The sequence below is a fragment of the Diaphorina citri genome, unplaced genomic scaffold (genome assembly GCF_000475195.1).
Source record: "Diaphorina citri unplaced genomic scaffold, Diaci psyllid genome assembly version 1.1 scaffold67, whole genome shotgun sequence".
Lineage (NCBI taxonomy): Eukaryota > Metazoa > Arthropoda > Insecta > Hemiptera > Psyllidae > Diaphorina > Diaphorina citri.
Window position 1 is genome coordinate 60,115 of NW_007377504.1, and position 17,456 is coordinate 77,570.

At 38.5% G+C, this 17,456-nt stretch overlaps 3 protein-coding genes across 5 annotated transcripts in view; 2 read left to right on the top strand and 1 right to left on the bottom strand.

Moving 5' to 3' along the window:
- The first annotated feature begins 319 nt into the window (after positions 1 to 319).
- On the top strand, positions 320 to 11,109 carry LOC103519719. Its single transcript, XM_008484811.1, has 9 exons — positions 320 to 468; positions 1,052 to 1,165; positions 1,229 to 1,480; positions 1,849 to 2,024; positions 3,617 to 3,732; positions 4,070 to 4,192; positions 6,340 to 6,488; positions 8,111 to 8,297; positions 10,774 to 11,109. Exons 1-9 carry the CDS (start codon positions 330 to 332, stop codon positions 11,054 to 11,056), a joined length of 1,539 nt encoding a protein of 512 aa, XP_008483033.1. The 5' UTR covers positions 320 to 329; the 3' UTR covers positions 11,057 to 11,109.
- A 541-nt stretch (positions 11,110 to 11,650) lies between these two features.
- Positions 11,651 to 13,571, top strand: LOC103519730 (cilia- and flagella-associated protein 300-like). Its single transcript, XM_008484821.2, has 3 exons — positions 11,651 to 11,734; positions 12,552 to 12,718; positions 13,309 to 13,571. The coding sequence occupies exons 1-3, from the start codon at positions 11,651 to 11,653 to the stop codon at positions 13,514 to 13,516; spliced, it is 459 nt and encodes a 152-aa protein (XP_008483043.1). The 3' UTR covers positions 13,517 to 13,571.
- Positions 13,572 to 14,600: 1,029 nt separating this feature from the next.
- The window catches only part of LOC103519668 (growth hormone-regulated TBC protein 1-A-like), a 4,656-nt gene continuing 1,800 nt past the window's right edge, over positions 14,601 to 17,456 (bottom strand). Inside the window, exons 3-6 of one of the 3 annotated variants that reach the window (XM_017448387.2) lie at positions 17,212 to 17,320; positions 16,782 to 16,826; positions 16,340 to 16,480; positions 14,601 to 14,738 (exon numbers count right to left, since the gene is read on the bottom strand). In XM_017448387.2, coding sequence (XP_017303876.1) covers positions 14,604 to 14,738; positions 16,340 to 16,480; positions 16,782 to 16,826; positions 17,212 to 17,320 — 430 coding nt within the window. In that variant the 3' untranslated portion in view covers positions 14,601 to 14,603. Of the gene's footprint in view, positions 14,739 to 16,339; positions 16,526 to 16,772; positions 16,827 to 17,211; positions 17,321 to 17,456 lie in introns of all 3 variants that reach the window. The other 2 variants (XM_017448385.2, XM_008484760.2) reach the window with 2 other exon arrangements.

A 17,456-nucleotide genomic window follows, 5' to 3' on the forward strand; every position in this document is an offset into this window, starting at 1 on the left:
CTCAATGATGGGGCCACCGTGTCTCCACATGTCGCATACAACACATTTCCCGTCCTTCCATGGCCCAAGAGACATTCCTTCAAAATCTAAAGGTCGACCGGCTGTCGATCGATGTCCAGTTGTCCAGTGAACCAACCACACTACTTCGACAACATAATTATTTTCTCCTCGTTGATCGATGCCGGGCGGTCGACTATGTTTAAATAAACCTTAAGATTTCATAAATTTTAACAAAGTGCTTCATATACTCTTCCACAGCAAAAGTTTTCATATCGAAAAAATTAGCTGACATTTAAGACAATTTATTCCCTTGGTTTCAGACGCCACTGATGGCCATTCTCGGCCTCTGTACGGCCATTCCAGTACCGGCCGGCCTGTTTGCCAAACCCTCCGTCTATTTCTCCTCTAATGCCATCACCCCCCTTCATACAGTCACCAAGAGCCAGTTCCATACTCAGGATGAGCTAGGTAAGAGATCTGGGTGACATTGATAGATTTAGTCACCAATGTTACCATGCTCGGCGTTGCTTAGCTTTAGTGTCCGATTGGGAACAATTTATGGGGGAAGTCTCAGTAGGCACCTACCTAATCTAACTAGGTACTACCTTGAGTTCTTTGAAGTGAGATAAAGTGACCTAACAACCAATCCACTTAACTACACTTACGTATAGAGCTGTTAAAGCACATAACATGGGTTTCTTTTGTGCTTAGCACATTGCATAGCCACTTAGCCACATTAGATACCAGGCGTTCATACAATTTTACTGTTTTAAATGTACTGATAGCCAGTCTAGTTAGCTTGGCTTTTAAACTCTAGGCCGCGGGTTCAATTCTTGCCCGGAGCGTATTTTATCCTGAACGGATAATGTTCGTTCTCGGAACATCTTTCTTTCTCCTATCTTCATTCTCTCTTCGCTTTCGGGACGATAAGACCTCTTCCCTCTAACAAAGCAGAAAAAAGCTCATCTCTAAAGGGAATTCAGCTAATAAATAATATATGTTATTGTTATTTTTTTCCACTAAAAATAATCCACCGTTTTCTCTTCAACAGGCCAATACTCGTACGGGTACGCCGACGACCTGTCGTCGAAAACCGAATCCAAATCACTCGACGGCATAACGCACGGATCCTACTCTTATCTGGACTCTAACGGCATCGTGCAGAGCATAATATATGTTGTTGTTATTTTTTTCCACTAAAAATAATCCACCGTTTTCTCTTCAACAGGCCAATACTCGTACGGGTACGCCGACGGCCTGTCGTCGAAAACCGAATCCAAATCACTCGACGGCATAACGCACGGATCCTACTCTTATCTGGACTCTAACGGCATCGTGCAGAGCGTCAACTACATTGCCGACGACGTGAACGGATTTCGAGTGGCCGCCTCCAATTTGCCGGTCGGGCCGGCCGCAGTGGCGGTAAATTCGGCCGCAGTCCCCGTGCCGCAGGGGCCTGCAGTGCCGCTGGTTCCTTCAGGTAAGAGTGTAAAAGGTTGGAGAGGAGGGTAATATTACCTTATTTATTTAGGTAGGTAATTATTTTCGGTACCTACCTAATATTACTTTATTTTTTTATTCATTTTAAGACTGGTTTGCAATGTTACCTACCTACTTTTGTTGGGATAAAATACTCCAACCCGTAGCTATTTTAGTGAACCTAGAGCTCTTTAGAGTTTTAGAGGCCCTAGGGGGCCTAGGGGGTCCAAAAACATTTTAGGTGAATATGTAGGTATAATTTACCCCAAACTTTCGTCACCATCTTGGAAGAAGATCAACTCGATTTTTCAAAATTGAAAGTCAAGTTGCCTGACAACTCAATTCCTTCAATTTTTTCACCCCCCTCAGGATCACCAGTGGGGGTGCACGATCACCATCTGTCCGAACCAGAACCTATCTACGCCCCTGTCCAACCCCATCCTGCCCTGTCAGACCCGATGCAGGCTGGATTCCCCTATCAGCCTCACCCTGGATATTTGTCTGGAGCCGCCCCTGGGTTCCATGATATTCGCCCTCAGTACGATGTAAGTGGGGGATTTTGAAAACGTTTGGGGTTCACATTTTTTTTTTTTTTTTTTTTTTGCGTTCATGATGCTCGAGCAATTGTCCCTTTATGTTCGATCATGTGAATTTTTTCCGGTCGGAAATCTAGGGCCGTTGAAGACTTTGAACCAATTAGACTCTTTTTTTTCTGAAGAGGTTTGATATAGGGACCTGTAACCAAGGAAATCTTATAGTCCCTAAATATTCTCCTCCTACTTCTTCTTCTTCTCCTTCTTCTTCTTCGTCATTTTTTTTCTCCTCCTCTGTCTCTTCTATTGATATTCGCTCGGTCTTCCTTCTTTTCTTCCATTCCTTCTGATATTCCATGTGTATGGTATTTTGTTGTTTCTTGATCTCATCTTCTTGCCGGGGGCTACCAAGATCCAAAATCTTTGCCATCAGTTCTTTCAGTTCATGAAAATTCTATTTTCTCTTTGGGAAAATTTTCGAGACTTTCCGGTCTTTCGTGGAATTCAAAAGAGACTCAAAACAGACGCTTTGTTAGTTGGGGACATCTTGAAAGTTTGTGAAGTTTGAGGTAAAAACTGACCTTAATAATACCCAAGGTATCTAAGTACTGTAAAATGTAGTTCTGAAGATTGGAATCTCTAGCATTTGTTTGAGTTCACAGTCGGGGGGTGTCTACACTACAGTCGACCCAATGCTGAGCTGCAGAGGTCTTATCGTCCCGAAAGCGAAAAGAGAAGGAAGACAGAATAGGAGAAAGCCAGGCGTTCTGAGAACGAACATTATCCCATCAGGATAAATTCCGCCCCGGGCGGGAATCGAACCCGCGGCCTAGCGCTTACAAGGCAGACGCGCTACCAACTAAGCTAACTAGGCTGGTCCTTGCATCAAATATTATAATGATGTAATATTTCAGTTCTAGTCATTCCAGACGAGGGAATAAGTAAAACTAATAAACAACCCCACCTACACAAACAAAGCTAATTGGTTGCCAGGGAGAGTACTGTAAACAACTTCTTTCAAAACAACATTTTGAACAAGTCAGCGAAGAAAAGTGGAGGAAAACATTTCTTTTCTCGGAAATCCACTCTCAAAACATCACAAATCAAATCAAGAACCGTTTTTCTTTGCTTTCCTTATTTCTTCTTTTGTCTTTGTTTCTTTCTTTCATTTTTCCTTTTTTGTTTTGTTCCCGAGGTGCTTTTTGTGTTGCTAATAAATAGTTATTTGTCACCTCTTTGCTTTGCTTTTTCGCAAAGTGGCAATCTGCTATACAGTAAGCTTTGCAGAGAGCTTGTATTTTACTCCTCCAATACCTCAAAGACTAGTAGCTTTTGTAGTGAGAATAGTCCTCAGTAGCTTTTGTAGGATTTGTGGAAAAAAGAGGGTTTTTTAAAAGCTTCCCACGTGACTTTTTGCCATAAAATTCTTTTTGAGAGAAAACAGACGTTCAACTAAGACTTGTGAGAAAACAGAGGTGTATCCGTGAAGTCTTCCCAACTTTTTTTGAATGCCATAGAAACCTTTTGATTTTTTGAGAGAAGTGTAAACTGAAATCAGTATCAGTCTTGCAACAGACCATACTAATATCATTTTGAACCACCAGAACAAGGGTAAAATAAAAATGGTGAACGAGACAGTGGACTATCATTTCACCTACATGCCCAAAAAGAAGTTGGACATTTTGAACGAGAAATTGGTGAAAGCCTACTTGAAAAAATGGTAAGTTGAACATTCTTAGACATAAGTTTATTATTCCATTCCATGGAGAACAAACGTCTGACTGGGGGACGTTAAATAGGGATTATACCAGCCTGAATTTCCCTTGCTACAGGAACAGCAAAGGTTGAGTACTAAGGGCATCCACTCGTAAAATTTTTGCAGCCAAAACAAAATATCAGTCCAAAGCTATCTCCTTAAGACTGATTGAGAGGCTGACGAAAAACACCGAAGCTGTCTGTACACGGGAAAAAGTGGAGAAGAAAAAGAAGAGGAATTTATAATTATTATGAACCTGATAATCTAGCAAAAAGCTTTGTTCTGATTGATTCAATTCCAGGGGTCTGGAGGGCCGAATTCAGAGTCAATGTTTCACGTTCAATGAGTCTGTCCATCATCAGGACATGAATCGCTTCCTCGAGGTAAAAAAAGACCCACCTAACTGCCCTATGGATCCTCGAATGCAACTCTCTATACTAACATGCCTTCAGGCACACTACATTTGTCAAGGGTTTAGGCATTGCCTTGCCCTTGGGATCAATTTAATTTGAAGAAACTCATTTACTGATGAAAATTTGTAATGAAACAATAAAGTAGATGTATTTGGTACTGCTTCTTCTCTCTGTGATGGGGAACTTCTTCACAACTTTTGCGGGTATCACAACTTTTGCGGGTATCACAACCTTACTAAGTGCCTCATTTACTAAAATTCTCTTTTATTGGTATCATCATTTTACACTGGTTAATGCCGCCACTGGTCGGTACTCGATTAAAGTAGCGACTCAACTGTCGTGAGGCTGAGTGCACTCCGAACTTCAAGCACAGAGCCGAAAAATCTGGTATGAACATCACACGACTTTCCTTATCCTATTGAATGATGCTTATTTGAGTGTTCTTTTACCCTAACTTTTACAATATCTCTAACCGTTTTGTCGGTATAGCTGAAAACCGCCAAAAAACGGTCGAAATCTGTCCAAAAGCGGTCAAAATACCGCCAAGCGCAGCAACCATCTCAACCAAGTTTTATGTTGCATCCTTGTCACATTTGTGAACTACATACCCAATTTCAAGTCTCTAGCTTATACCGTTCCCGAGATATTGTTTAATTACACCGAAAACCGCCAAAAAGCTGTAAAATGTCGCTAACCGTTGCACCGATCTTATAACCAAAAGTTTCGTGTCGCATCCTTGTCATATTTGACACTTTGATAGCTACGTACCAAATTTCAAGTCTCTAGCTCTTACCATTCTCGAGATATTTTGTTTACAGACAGACACACACACGGACCAATGGCTGAAACTTTGTATTTAGGCTCTGGGGACCTCAAAACGTGTTTTGTCACAAAAAAACTGACCCGATTACATTATTTTCCTTCCTATAGGATAAGGAAAGTAAAAAACTTCGATCCCACCGGGAGTCTAACCCGGTACCTCGGGTGTGCAAGCCGAACTATACCCATGTATTCCGTCTGGCACTATATCGCACCCTCCGTGACTGAGTGCACCCAGCAATGACAACAAGCTTCATATTATCGGATTGGAAAAACTCACGAGGGACGACGGGGCAGGAGATCCATGGCTATAATTGCCAATTAGTCTTAATATTGTCTTCTTGCATCCAGTTTTGTCGCACCCTTTCCTTCCTTTCTTCTTCCTCTTCTTCCCCTTCAATTCTTCTTCGTCCTCCCCTCTTCTATACTCTCTCCTACTCTACTTTCTCCTCCTTCCCTTTCTCCTTTTCTCCCCTCCTTCCTGTCATTTTTTCCCTCCCAACTTCCCTCCTTTTTTTTCCCTCAATTTACATTGGTTGTGCAATGTTTTTAAGGGTTTTCTCCATCAGTATTAAGCTATTAAGTATGCAGTATGCACTCTTCAAATCTTAGTACAAAGTGATGCGATGTTTTTTTTTTTTTTATGTCTAAATGGTTCATTATTATTAGCACTCAATTCAGACTAAAAAAAAAAAATAGATGTATTTCCCCCTCCCTTACTCCTTTTCTTTTTCCCTCTATCTCACTCGCTCAAACAAAACTCATAGAGAGAGAAAGAAAGAGAGAGAGAGAGAAATAACTAAAAAAAGGCAAGAGATGAGAGGAAGAAAAAGTTGGAGAGAACTTTTCAAAAATTGTAAATGTACGTAAATGAAAAAGACGAAAGTTTCGTAGAAATTTTCGACAAAAAAAATTGTCAAAGTTATTATTAACTTAATATAAAAAGCGAGAGAAAAAAGATGAATCAACAATTCAACAGACTAAATGGAACTTTCGATGAATTAATGCTGAAAACTGAAAGGCTCTTCTGAAAATTCTGCATAAAAATAATATTATTGTTCGTCCCGAAATCGAAAGAAGAAGGAGGATTAAATTCGCCACGGCCGGAAATCGAACCCTAAAGGTAGGGTTTACAACTTACAAGGCAGGCGCGCTAAACTCCAAGCAAAATACTAAGCTGATCCAGCTCCTATTAATTAAAAAAAAAAAAAAAAAAAAAAAATTCAAGACCCTCAGTCTCATCCCAGTAGTATAAATGAGGCATATTCTATTTTACTTAGTAGTATAAATGAGGCATATTCTATTTTACTTATGTATCCGATTGTATTCTTTTTTCCAGTGTTGTCAAATGTGACGTCACTAACAACCTACTCATACGAAGCCAAATATTCAAGGTCTCAGCGTCGGAACAGGAAGGCGACGTTGCCAAGTTTCCCCGAGACCCAGAGCAGGACAATAACTTTGCTTACGTCATTGTGAATTCGAACAGTAAACAGGTGGCAACACTGGTGCACCAGGCTGGATGGAATCAGGAGGTAGTAGAATGAGCGAGGAAAGAGATCAGAGGGAGGGGAGGAATAGAGGAGGGGAGGGGATGAGATAGAGAGAAGGGTAAGAAATAGAGGGAATAGAGAAAGAGCCGCGCTGGCCGGGAATCGAACCCAGCACCTCCGGGTTGAGAGTCAGTGCTCTTGACCACTCGGCCACAGAGGTGGGAGGCGCTATTAACCTAATTTACATCAGAGGCTCAAAGGCTATCAAGCAACGTGTTAATTAAATTAAACTTCTTAGAACTTATTTACCACCTTTGTGTCCGAGCTCTTCAAATTTTCATCTCCGAAAGACTTAAATTAATAAAGTTCAAAAGCTTTTCGTGAAAATAATGGCTTCGGAGAATTTTCTCTTTGGAAAATTCTATTTTCTCTTTGGGAAAATTTTCGAGACTTTCCGGTCTTTCGTGGAATGCAAAAGAGACTCAAAACAGACGCTTTGTTAGTTGGGGACATCTTGAAAGTTTGTGAAGTTAGAGGTAAAAACTGACCTTAATAATACCCAAGGTAGGTATCTAAGTACTGTAAAATGTAGTTCTGAAGATTGGAATCTCTAGCACTTGTTTGAGTTCACAGTCGGGGTTTCGAATTTCTAAAGTTTTCCATTTTTGCATCTATAGGTATGAAATTATGAGTGCAAAAGAAAGTGCCTTGAAGTACCTACCTATCGCAAAGCGGTGCAGAGGTACAATCTTGCTCGCCCCCACCAATTTCCGGAGTCTGGCCTACAGTAAAGGACAAAAATGAAGCTCGAGGGGGGGGGGAGAACCGCGCCCCCTTGATCCCCTCACTAAATATAACCCTGTTGCCTACTCATGTAGGTACTTGAAACTTGAAAAGAAGCCACCTTACCAGTACCTACTTCAATATTAGTATTTTTACAATCTTCCCAAGAGCCACCATCGATAAAAATGCTGAGTTTCTGTGGAGGGAAAAAAGTTTCTAAACAGTATCTACTAGTTGTTGGGAGGGAAAAAATAAATAACCCTCTTTTATTTATCAGTAAAACTAGAAAAATAAACTGCTGGATTACTTCACAATGGTGTAAAAGAAGAAGAAGAAGAAGAAGAAGAAGAAGAAGAAGAGGAGGAAGTGTAAGCCAGCGGGTTTTTTTGACAGAGGGAACTGTAACTGCTAAGGTCTTATCGTCCCGAAATCGAAGAGAGAAGGAAGACAGGATAGGAAAAAGCCAGCCGTTCGTCGCTACTCATCCAATCCACTCCAGACAATAAATGATCACTGATTAGCTGATTACATTTGGAGTGGATGCGTGGTTGGCATCGTCAAACTCTCAAACGTTAAAGCACCTCCACAAAAGAAAAAAAAAAAAATGCATCTTTTTATTTTTAATTCATTTTCAGATGGTAGCTACACGGACAATGCCGACGTTCTTCAAGCCGACCCCGCCCTCTCGCTACTCATCCAATCCACTCCAGACGATAAATGATCACTGAAGACATTTGGAGTGGATGCGCGGTTGGCATCGTCAAACACTCAAACGTTAAAGCACCTCCACAAAAGAAAAAAAAATGCATCTTTTTATTTTTAATTCATTTTCAGATGGTAGCTACACGGACAATGCCGACGTTCTTCAAGCCGACCCCGCCCTTCACGCCCCCCTGACTTCACTCCCCTTAGCCACGCCCCCTCACACCTACCCATATGGGCATCAGTATCATCATGTATCCGCCCCCAACGTAATGACCCAATACCACAGTCAGGATGAACTGGGACAGTACAGTTATGGGTGAGTCTATACGGCGTCAAGGACCAAAATATTACTATCCGGCCCGAAGGACCAAAATATAAAAGTACTATGTATTTGGTACGAAGGACTAAAATAAGTACCCAGGGGAACGTAGCGTAGGCTAAATTTTAGAATTTTGGAAACAATTGGACGATTTTAAAACAAATGAAATTGACCAAGTTTTTTTTTTTTTTTTTTAGCTTATTTAGCTTGGAGGGTAACGCGATAATGCGTCTACCTTGTAAGCGCTAGATCGCGGGTTCGATTCCAGCCGAACTTTATCCTAAACAGATAAGGTTCGTTCTCAGAATTTCTAGCTTTCTATCCTGATTTCTAGCCTGTCCTCGTTCTCTCCTCAACTTCGAGACGATAAGACCGTTGTAACAGATCTCTACCATAGCAAACGTCTTGAGAGAGAGAGAGAGAGAGAGAGAGAGAGAGAGAGAGAGAGAGAGAGAGAGAGAGAGAGAGAGAGAGAGAGAGCTTGTAAGCGCTAGATCGCGGGTTCGATTCCAGCCGAACTTTATCCTAAACAGAGATAAGGTTCGTTCTCAGAATTTCTAGCTTTCTATCCTGTCCTCGATCTCTCCTCAACTTGGAGACGATAAGACCGTTGTAACAGATCTCTACCTATATCAAACGTCTTAAAAGAGAGAAAGAGAGAGAGAGAGAGAGAGAGAGAGAAAGAGAAAGAGAGAGAGAAAATTATGTTTACCTATATTAGATATTAGTGCTTTATTTAGACTGTCGAATTAGGACATGTAGTCCCATTATCTCAACAGTTTAATATTGCACCACTTTATTTATTTAAATTATAAAGTACAAAATGGTAGGTAACAAATAATAATAATAATAATAATAATAATAATAATAATAATAATAATAATAATAATAATAATAATAATAATAATAATAATAATAATAATAATAATAATAATAATAATAATAATAATAATAATAATAATAATAATAATAATAATAATAATAATAATAATAATAATAATAATAATAATAATAATAATAATAATAATAATAATAATAATAATAATAATAATAATAATAATAATAATAATAATAATAATAATAATAATAATAATAATAATAATAATAATAATAAATAACCGTAACCGTTTACCCGTGATTTTAGGTCGTTTTAGGTGATCGGTATTCGGTAATAGTGAAGCAAACGCCCAAATTCCAAGGGTAGTAATGTAGATATCAAAACAATTTATGAACCAATTTAGTCGTAAGATACTTTTATGATTTTTATGAAAAGGGTAGGGTACTTATTGTTTTATGATCTTTTCATTTTCTTTTATCAGTTTATGAGCTCTTATGACTGTCTGGAAGTAATCTAATGACACTCGGGTGCAAATTTTTTGGCACAGTTTATTTCCTCTGATGTTTAATTTATTATACCTACCTACTTTTTGTGAGACTTTGCCTATCAAATACAAATACAGAAGATACTTGTTTAGACTGCGGGGGTAAAGGGACTTTCCAGTCTCGTCCTGGCAGTGTAAAAAGTTCTAGACATTCAAATCTATGTAGATTTATTCAATTTGATCCGAGATAGCTCGGATTTTTTACAAGTGAGTGTACAATATTTCAGATACTATCTATTGTACATCTAACCTAAATTTTTCATCTGCGAAGTAATCTAATAACACTCGGGTGCAAATTTTTTGGCACAGTTTATTTCCTCTGATGTTTAATTTATTATACCTACTTTTTTGTAAGACTGTGCCTATCAAATACTTGTTTAGACTGCGGGGGTAAAGGGACTTTCCAGTCTCGTCCTGGCAGTGTAAAAAGTTCTAGATTGAAATCTATGCAGATTTATTCAATATGATCCGAGATAGCTCGGATTTTTTACAAGTGAGTGTACAATATTTCAGATACTATCTATTGTACATCTAACCTAAATTTTTCATCTAAGTTCATAAAAAAAAGCATCTCCCTCTTTCAAATCATTCTTGTTTTGAAATTTTACGAGTGTCCGCCCTCCTTTTTGTCTGAAAATGTGCAAAAATGTAACATAGGTACCTACGTAGTACGTAGATAGTATAAAAGTGGTGCTTTATTAAGACTGTCAGCTTAGAAAAAAAGTCCTATTATTTGCTAACAGTTAGGAGCACCTTCTTCAAATCTATGTAGATTTATTCAATATGATCCGAGATAGCTCGGATTTTTTACAAGTGAGTGTACAATATTTGAGATACTATCTATTGTACATCTAACCTAAATTTTTCATCTGAGTTCATAAAAAAAGCATCTCCCTCTTTCAAATCATTCTTGTTTGAAATTTTACGAGTGTCCGCCCTCCTTTTTGTCTGAAAATGTGCAAAAATGTAACATAGGTACCTACGTAGTATACGTAGATAGTATAAAAGTGGTGCTTTATTAAGACTGTCAGCTTAGAAAAAAAGTCCTATTATTTGCTAACAGTTAGGAGCACCTTCCTTTATTATTTCAGATATGCGGGAGGTCCGTCCGCAAAGACGGAAATCAAAACCCTGGACGGCGTCACCCGCGGCTCTTACTCCTACATCGACGCGAACGGCGAAGTTCAGAGCGTCAACTACATATCCGACGCGACGCACGGATTCCGCGTCTCTGCGTCTAACTTGCCGAGCGCGCCCTCTGCCGATCACGACTCGAACCATCTCACGGAAACGCCCGAAGTGGCTCGGGCGAAGTCGTTGCATTTCGCCGCCCACGAGCAGGCCCGAAGGAAAGTACTCGTGGCCTCCGCTTGAAAATTTGGAAATAAAACTGATTTTGAAGGATTTTATAGATGGAAGAAGACACGGATTTATCGTGTTGTTTTATTTTCCATTCCGCGGTTTCAGGCATTAAAGAGAGAGAGAGAGAGAGAGAGAAAATAAGATTTGGTAGATTTTTACTTTCGATTTTTTTTTTTCACATTTTATCAGAAATATGAAAAGTTCATTCCAAATTTGTGCAATGTTTTTAAGGGTTTTCTCCATCAGTATTAAGTATGCAGTATGCATAGGCTTTGGGCCAAAAAAATTATGGTCACCCTAAGTATGCACTTACATTAAGTCATAACTTTTACGAAGTGCGAAATCCAAAGTGAATTAAGGAGCGCGGTAGCGCTCCGCCCCGCCAAGTCAAGAAAGTTTGATAGAATACAATCGCGTGCTACTGACGTTCACCGCTTGACGAATAGAGGTTAAAACCCGTGTCACTAAAGACCTAACAGGCCAGCAACTCACTATCAGGTGTCAGATAGACCTGACAGACGGACTTTATCAGTCGCACCTGTCAGGTTTACCTGATGGTGAGTGACTGGCCTTAAACAGTGACCATAAACCCCCTTTAAACAAATAATGAAAAAGAAGACATCTCTTGTTCCTCGCACAGCTTCTGCTAGACAAGGAAAGCGACAACCTATACAAGGAATCAAGTACAAAGTGATGCGATGTTTTTTTTTATGGTCTGGGTCTTCCTCTTTTATTTCTAAACGGTTCATTATTATTAGCACTCTATTCAGACTAAAAAATAGACGTATTTCCCCCTCCCTTACTCCTTTTCTTTTTCCCTCTATCTCACTCGCTCACATGCCCGCTCCCTATCTTCATCCTTTTCCTAGTTTCTCTCTCTCTCTCTCTCTCTCTCTCTCTCTCTCTCTCTCTCCTGGGCGGCTGGCACGTTGAATGAACTGGTTTACAATGGATCACTGAAGTTGAGCATTGTTTCGCATGCTTGTTATCCTGATGAGTGACCATGACCATCCGAACAATCGCGTGCTACTGACGTTCACCGGTTGACGAATTGAGGTTAAAACCCGCGTCACGAAAGACCTAACAGGCCAGCAACTCACTATCAGGTATGAGATAGACCTGACAGACGGACCTTATCAGTCGTACCTGTCAGGTCTATCTGATGGTAAGTGACTGGCCTTAAACAGTGACCATAAACCCCCTTTTAAACAAATCATGAAAAAGAAGACATCTCTTGTTCCTCGCACAGCTTCTGCTAGACAAGGAAAGCGACATAATCGCGTGCTACTGACGTTCACCGGTTGACGAATGGAGGTTAAAATCCGCGTCACTAAAGACCTAACAGGCCAGCAACTCACTATCAGGTATCAGATAGACCTGACAGACGGACCTTATCAGTCGTACCTGTCAGGTTTACCTGACGGTGAGTGACTGGCCTTAAACAGTGACCATAAACCCCCTTTTAAACAAATAATGAAAAAGAAGACATCTCTTGTTCCTCGCACAGCTTCTGCTAGACAAGGAAAGCGACAACCTATACAAGGAATCAGAGAGAGATGAATTCCTATTCCGTCTGTTTGAGCATTGCTGTCTGGGGGGTATGTGGTGTCAATATGAAGATTCTCTAGAACCCTATCTGACAGTTACCAAACTGTTGTACAAGAATTTGATCAGGTAAGAAATAGGGGCCAAAATAGTTGTGAGAAACAGGGGAAAAAATAGTTTTTTTCCAACCACCTAACCCTAGCCCTTATTGTGGTCAAGTAAATCATAAAATTTAATGCCTCGACTGGGATTGAACCCACACCCTCCTGTTTACCAGGCAAGTGCCTTGATTCTTCCTCTTTTGAAGCCCCTTTACTTCCAATGCCCTCTTCTTTTTGAGGTATATTTTTTGTTATTCTTATTTACTCTCACTGTACAAGAATTTGATCAGGTAAGAAATAGGGGCCAAAATAGTTGTGAGAAACAGGGGCAAAAATAGTTTTTTTTTTTTAGTTTTTTTTTTTCCAACCACCTAACCCTAGCCCTAATTGTGGTCAAGTAAATCATAAAATTTAATGTCTCGACTGGGATTGAACCCACACCCTCCTGTTTACCAAGCGAAAGCCTTGATTCTTCCTCTTTTGAAGCCCCTTTACTTCCAATGCCCTCTTCTTTTTGAGGTATATTTTTTGTTATTCTTATTTACTCAGTCTCATCCCAGTAGTATAAATGAGGCATATTCCATTTTACTTATGTATCCGATTGTATTCTTTTTCCAGTGTTGTCAAATGTGACGTCACCAACAACCTACTCATACGAAGCCAAATATTCAAGGTCTCAGCGTCGGAACAGGAAGGCGACGTTGCCAAGTTTCCCCGAGACCCAGAGCGGGACAATAACTTTGCCTACGTTATTGTGAATCCGAACAGTAAACAGGTGGCAACACTGGTGCACCAGGCTGGATGGAATCAGGAGGTAGTAGAATGAGCGGGGAAAGAGATCAGAGGGAGGGGAGGAATAGAGGAGGGGAGGGGATGAGATAGAGAGAAGGGTAAGAAATAGAGGGAATAGAGAAAGAGAAGAATAAGAAATAGTGCATAGGCGAAGAGATAGAGAGTAGGGGAAGAAAAAGAGGGAAGGGGAAGAGATCAGAGGAGAGGGTAAGAAATAGAGAGGAAGAGAAGGTAAATAAGGAAGGGAAATAATTAGAGAGGAAAGGTGAAAGAGATAGAAGAGAAGCGAAACAAAGCCGAAACGAAAATTTGCAGTCAAAAAAGGAGAGAGGGAAAAGAAAAAAAATGTGGTAATATGTAATAATTGGAAATGACAAAAAATGGAAATGAATGAAAATGGCATGACCATTAAATAAAAAAAAAAACCTACGCTGAAATTAAAATGTGAAAAATAATAAAGGCTAATTTGATTTGCATATGACACATTTAATATTCAAACAAAATTGTTTATCAAAAATCAATCAATCATTCAAAATAAAATACAATATGGAAATGAATGAAAATGGCATGACCATTAAATAAAAAAAAACCTACGCTGAAATTAAAATGTGAAAAATAATAAATAAAACAGGCTAATTTGATTTGCATATGACACATTTAATATTCAAACAAAATTGTTTATCAAAAATCAATCAATCATTCAAAATAAAATACAATATTGGAGAATAAATAATTGAAAAGAAAAACTAAAAAAACAAACAATATTTTATAATACAGTCACTACAATGAATCGATTTATAAAGCAAATCGTAGAATTGAAATCATATTTGGTATGTGAGAAAATGTCCTGATTTACAAAGTAAAATCAGTAAAATATTTCTTGGTAGTGTACAAATTAAAAACAAAAATAGTAAAATGCCTAAGTATAATGATAAAATAACAACTAAACTTAAAAATGACAGTAGATATAGCTTGATAAAAATAAAAATAACAAACTTAAATTGAACGAGAACAATTTAAAGCAGTCTCTTTAAAATGTTAAAATGAAGTGAGATTTAAATAATAAACTAGAATAATTGAGAATGGAGGCGTTAGATGGACGTCAAGACACGGGATGCGCCCTACCGATCCCGAATGGTGGATTTGACCTCTACTCGTTTTCGCATCATTTTCTCCTGCGAAAGTTTCTTCTCGACTTCGAGGCGCAAATTTTCGATGGTCGATCGCTTGAGAGTGCCGGGGATTTTGAAAATTTGCTGAAAAAGGAACAGGGGGGAAAAATCAGTCGATTAAATTACTTCTTACTTCCTATAGAAAAGACCTGAGTGAAACGGGTTTATCAAAAGATGATGTTCATAACCGAGGCAACTGGAAACTGTTGTCTGATGAGAGGCATACTACGGGATGGGCATGCTACGACACAGACCACAAGCGTCCAATGTAGCAGTTGTTTCATCGCTACGAAATATTAGTAAAATGCCTCAGTATAATGATAAAATAACAACTAAACTTAAAAATGACAGTAGATATAGCTTGATAAAAATAAAAAGTAAAAATAACAAACTTAAATTGAAGTAGAACAATTTAAAGCAGTCTCTTTAAAATGTTAAAATGAAGTGAGATTTAAATAATAAACTAGAATAATTGAGAATGGAGGCGTTAGAGCTATGTCCAACGGCTGAGTCCAAATAAGGACGAAACACGTGTCTTGGGCTGCTTAGTGATTTGATCTGGTTTCGTTGTATAACTCATGTAGTGATTTAAAGGATAAATGTTAAATATATATATAATTATTGTTACAATTATTGTTACAATCTTACATACAGTTCATAAAAAAAACTTTCAATAAAAATGTCTTACTTGACTAGTTCTGATAGGACGTCTATATCTCGCACCACTCCGGTCAGAGTTTTCGTGTAGTAATCGCTGAAAGTAATAAATGTCCCGCAACGGGTAATTTGTTAAGAAAAAAAAAAATAAAAAATAAAAAAATAAAAATGTCTTACTTGACTAGTTCTGATAGGACGTCTATATCTCGCACCACTCCGGTCAGAGTTTTCGTGTAGTAATCGCTGAAATACTTGTTGATGACGGACCGAAATATCCAATAGGTGTTCTCCTCGTGTTTGGTGACCAATAGGATAAGAGCTGCGATGTAGTTCAAACCCTGGGGAGGAGAAAGATATATTTCATTAGAATAGAATAGAATATAGTTCAAACCCTAGAGAGGAGGAAGATATGTGTATTTCATTAGAAAAAAATTGATTGAGGAACAGGTTGAAATAAATAAAAAATAAATAAATAAAAAATAATAATAAAAATGGAGCAATGCAACGGTTCGCCACAAAAAAGAAAGAAAAAAAAAATGCCAGTTAGTAACTCAAGTTACTAAATACTTGTTGTTTGCAAATATCAGGTTATTTGACTGCTAGGTCTTTTTACCAAATACTTTACTTTTACTAAATACTTTACTTTGAGTCACTTCCTCTAGTTACTAACCAAGTAAATTACTAACCAGAAGCTCCGTATTACACAGGGAATGACTCAAAGTTACCAGTTACTAATCAGTTTCTCAAAGTAACCAGTTACTAATCAGTTTCTTTTCAATAACTTTGTGTGCAGATGGGCTTAATGTATTTCAAAACTCCCATCGGTTTAACCAAAGATTTTTTATTTCCACCCCCAAAACCCTTTTTATTACAGAGAAAAATTTTCTTCACCTATTTTTTTTTTATTTTATTTTATTTAATTTTTTTATTTATTTTTTTTACCTGTTTAACCTTAGAATTCATATTCCAACCCCCATTTTTTTTTTTTTTCTTTTTACCGAGAATAATTTTACTCAATAGGTACTCACCGACATAAAGCTATGACAATTGAGAACGGCCGGACTTCGCACCATACTCTTGAAACATTCTACGAGCGTTGTGAAATCCTCGCACTCGAGCAGTGCTCTCTCGTGTAGTTTGATAAGGGTGAGACTCACTCGGAACAGAATCTTCGGGCCCTCCACGAACAGACAGTCCCATATCCTCAGAACCGTCTGAAAATGGGAAAATATGGGATGAGTAAATTGGAAACTATGGGAAAATGAGTGATTGACGCATTGAAAAACTTCTTAAGTAATGACTAGAGACCGCCAAATGCATATTTGTCATGACATCCCGACAGAAAATAGCCAAATTTTCGGATATGTGCCCACATGTATTTATTTATTATTATTATTATTTATTATTATTTTAATCCGATAAAAGTTAAACAAACATCACATAAGAATAAGTCATAATTTTAAACAAAATCTTCGGGCCCTCGACAAATAAACAGTCCCATATCCTCAGAACCGTCTGAAAATGGGAAATATGGGATGGAATATAATAAAAATAATTGTATTTATGAAAATAGCAAAATATTTGAAAAGATATCTTTTAACCAAGAGGTTTAATAGAGGGAGCTGTAACAACGAAGGTCTTGTCGTCCCCAAAAGCAAAGAGAGGAAAGACATAATAAGAGAAGTCGTTTCAATTTAGAAGTAGGATCATTCGAAACCAAAATTTCCAAGTTTTTTTTTTCTCACCCGAAGAGACCTTTTTCCTAAACCGGTAAGGTTCGTTCTCAGAAGGGCTGGGTTTCTCCAATCGTGCCTTTCTCTCAAATTCCGAAACCTGCGTTGTTACAGTTCCCTCCATCAAACTTAGTCTCAATATACCAAGCTTTGTTGATTTCACTTACCTCGACAGGTAATACATCAGCAAACATACAGATGAACCACTTGGTAGCTATGACAGGCCATGGTACTCCCACCTTGGATATGTGATCGTATAAATGTGGCATCTTTATTCTGAAAACAGAGAGTAAACCCAAATATATTAGTGAGAATTGGTACTACAGATGAGTGGAAGAAATTCGGGACAGTCCTGGTTACCTTGGTTAGTAGCGCGTCTGCCTTCTAAGCGCTAGGCCGCGGGTTCGTTTCC